The 1,159-nt window shown below is 36.4% G+C and overlaps 1 protein-coding gene across 1 annotated transcript in view; it reads left to right on the forward strand.

Moving 5' to 3' along the window:
• Positions 1–1,159, forward strand: part of Vps13b (vacuolar protein sorting 13 homolog B) — an 881,657-nt gene that overhangs the window by 828,728 nt on the left and 51,770 nt on the right. The window contains 1 exon segment of the mRNA XM_023699943.1: positions 331–516. Within this exon segment, the coding sequence (XP_023555711.1) occupies positions 331–516 (186 nt within the window).

The following is a 1,159-nucleotide window of genomic DNA, read 5'->3' on the forward strand; positions in this document are numbered from 1 at the left end:
TAAATAATCAGATGCTATTACCTTATGAAATTGGAATGTTGACCTATGGAAACCTAATATTGCATATTATTCTCTTGTCAAATGAGATGAAATCTTCAGTTTTTAAGACTTTGGTATTTTTTTTTCTAAAACTCTTTTGAAAAAATGAATTTCATTGTGAGTCAAAAAAGACATTGGAAACCAAGATAAAATGCACGGTTCCACTACAAAGAAAAAAGGGAAGAGGAGGATATTTGCCTGACCTATTTTATATTTTAAAATTCTGGGATTGAAGTTTTAAAAATGTCAACATTAATAAAAATATTCTAAAGTGAGACATTATCTTTCTAGGAAGCTTTTCAAATTGGGATATACTGGGCAAATACAAATACTGTGCACAAGTCAGTAGCAATTAAAATGGTTCATAACCTGACATCTCCAAAGTGGAAAGATGGAGGTAATGGTGAAGTTGTAACATTGGATGAAGAAGCATTTGTTGATGTTGAAATAAGACTTGGTGCTTTTGGACAACAAAAGGTAAAGTCAATGTTGATAAGGCTCAGTGAAAATAGTCCTTTCTACTTTAGTGCCTTTAGGATATTACTTATCTTCAATAGTATATAACAGTGAAACACTTGATTTCCTCCTAGACCTCTGTTTTATAGTATTTTCCCTTTATTAGTGACAAGAGCTGTGTCACATAATTTATCCAATAACTGCTCTATTTCAGAACACTCGGCAGTCACTTGATTTATGGTATGTGGGGGAAATAATTTAATTCTAAAATATTCACAGATTGTACCTGGCCTTCCTGTTTTAGAACAGGAAATAGAGGTGCTAATATTCAGACCATTATGTGAAAGGACAGAGTCCCCTGCAGCATAGATTATTTCCTGAGCAAAATGATGTGGACTGATTCTTTTCCATAGAAGCACTGTTGCAAAGCCAGGCATAATGGTGCAGGCCTGTAATCCCAGAGTTTGGGAGGCTAAAAGTTAGAGGATTGCCATCAGTTCAAGGTCACCTGCCCTAAATAGGGAGACTCTGTCAAAAAAGCTAAAAAAAAGATGTTACAAAAGGGAAGTGGGGGGCCTGGCCCTAGCTCAGTCCTTTAAGTGGCTGCTTCCACAAAGCTGTCAGCCTCAGGTTGCTGGAGTTCGAACCTCACAACTCTCCCGCT

Source organism: Octodon degus, unplaced genomic scaffold (assembly GCF_000260255.1).
Source record: "Octodon degus isolate 3935 unplaced genomic scaffold, OctDeg1.0 scaffold00118, whole genome shotgun sequence".
In the NCBI taxonomy this organism is placed as follows: domain Eukaryota; kingdom Metazoa; phylum Chordata; class Mammalia; order Rodentia; family Octodontidae; genus Octodon; species Octodon degus.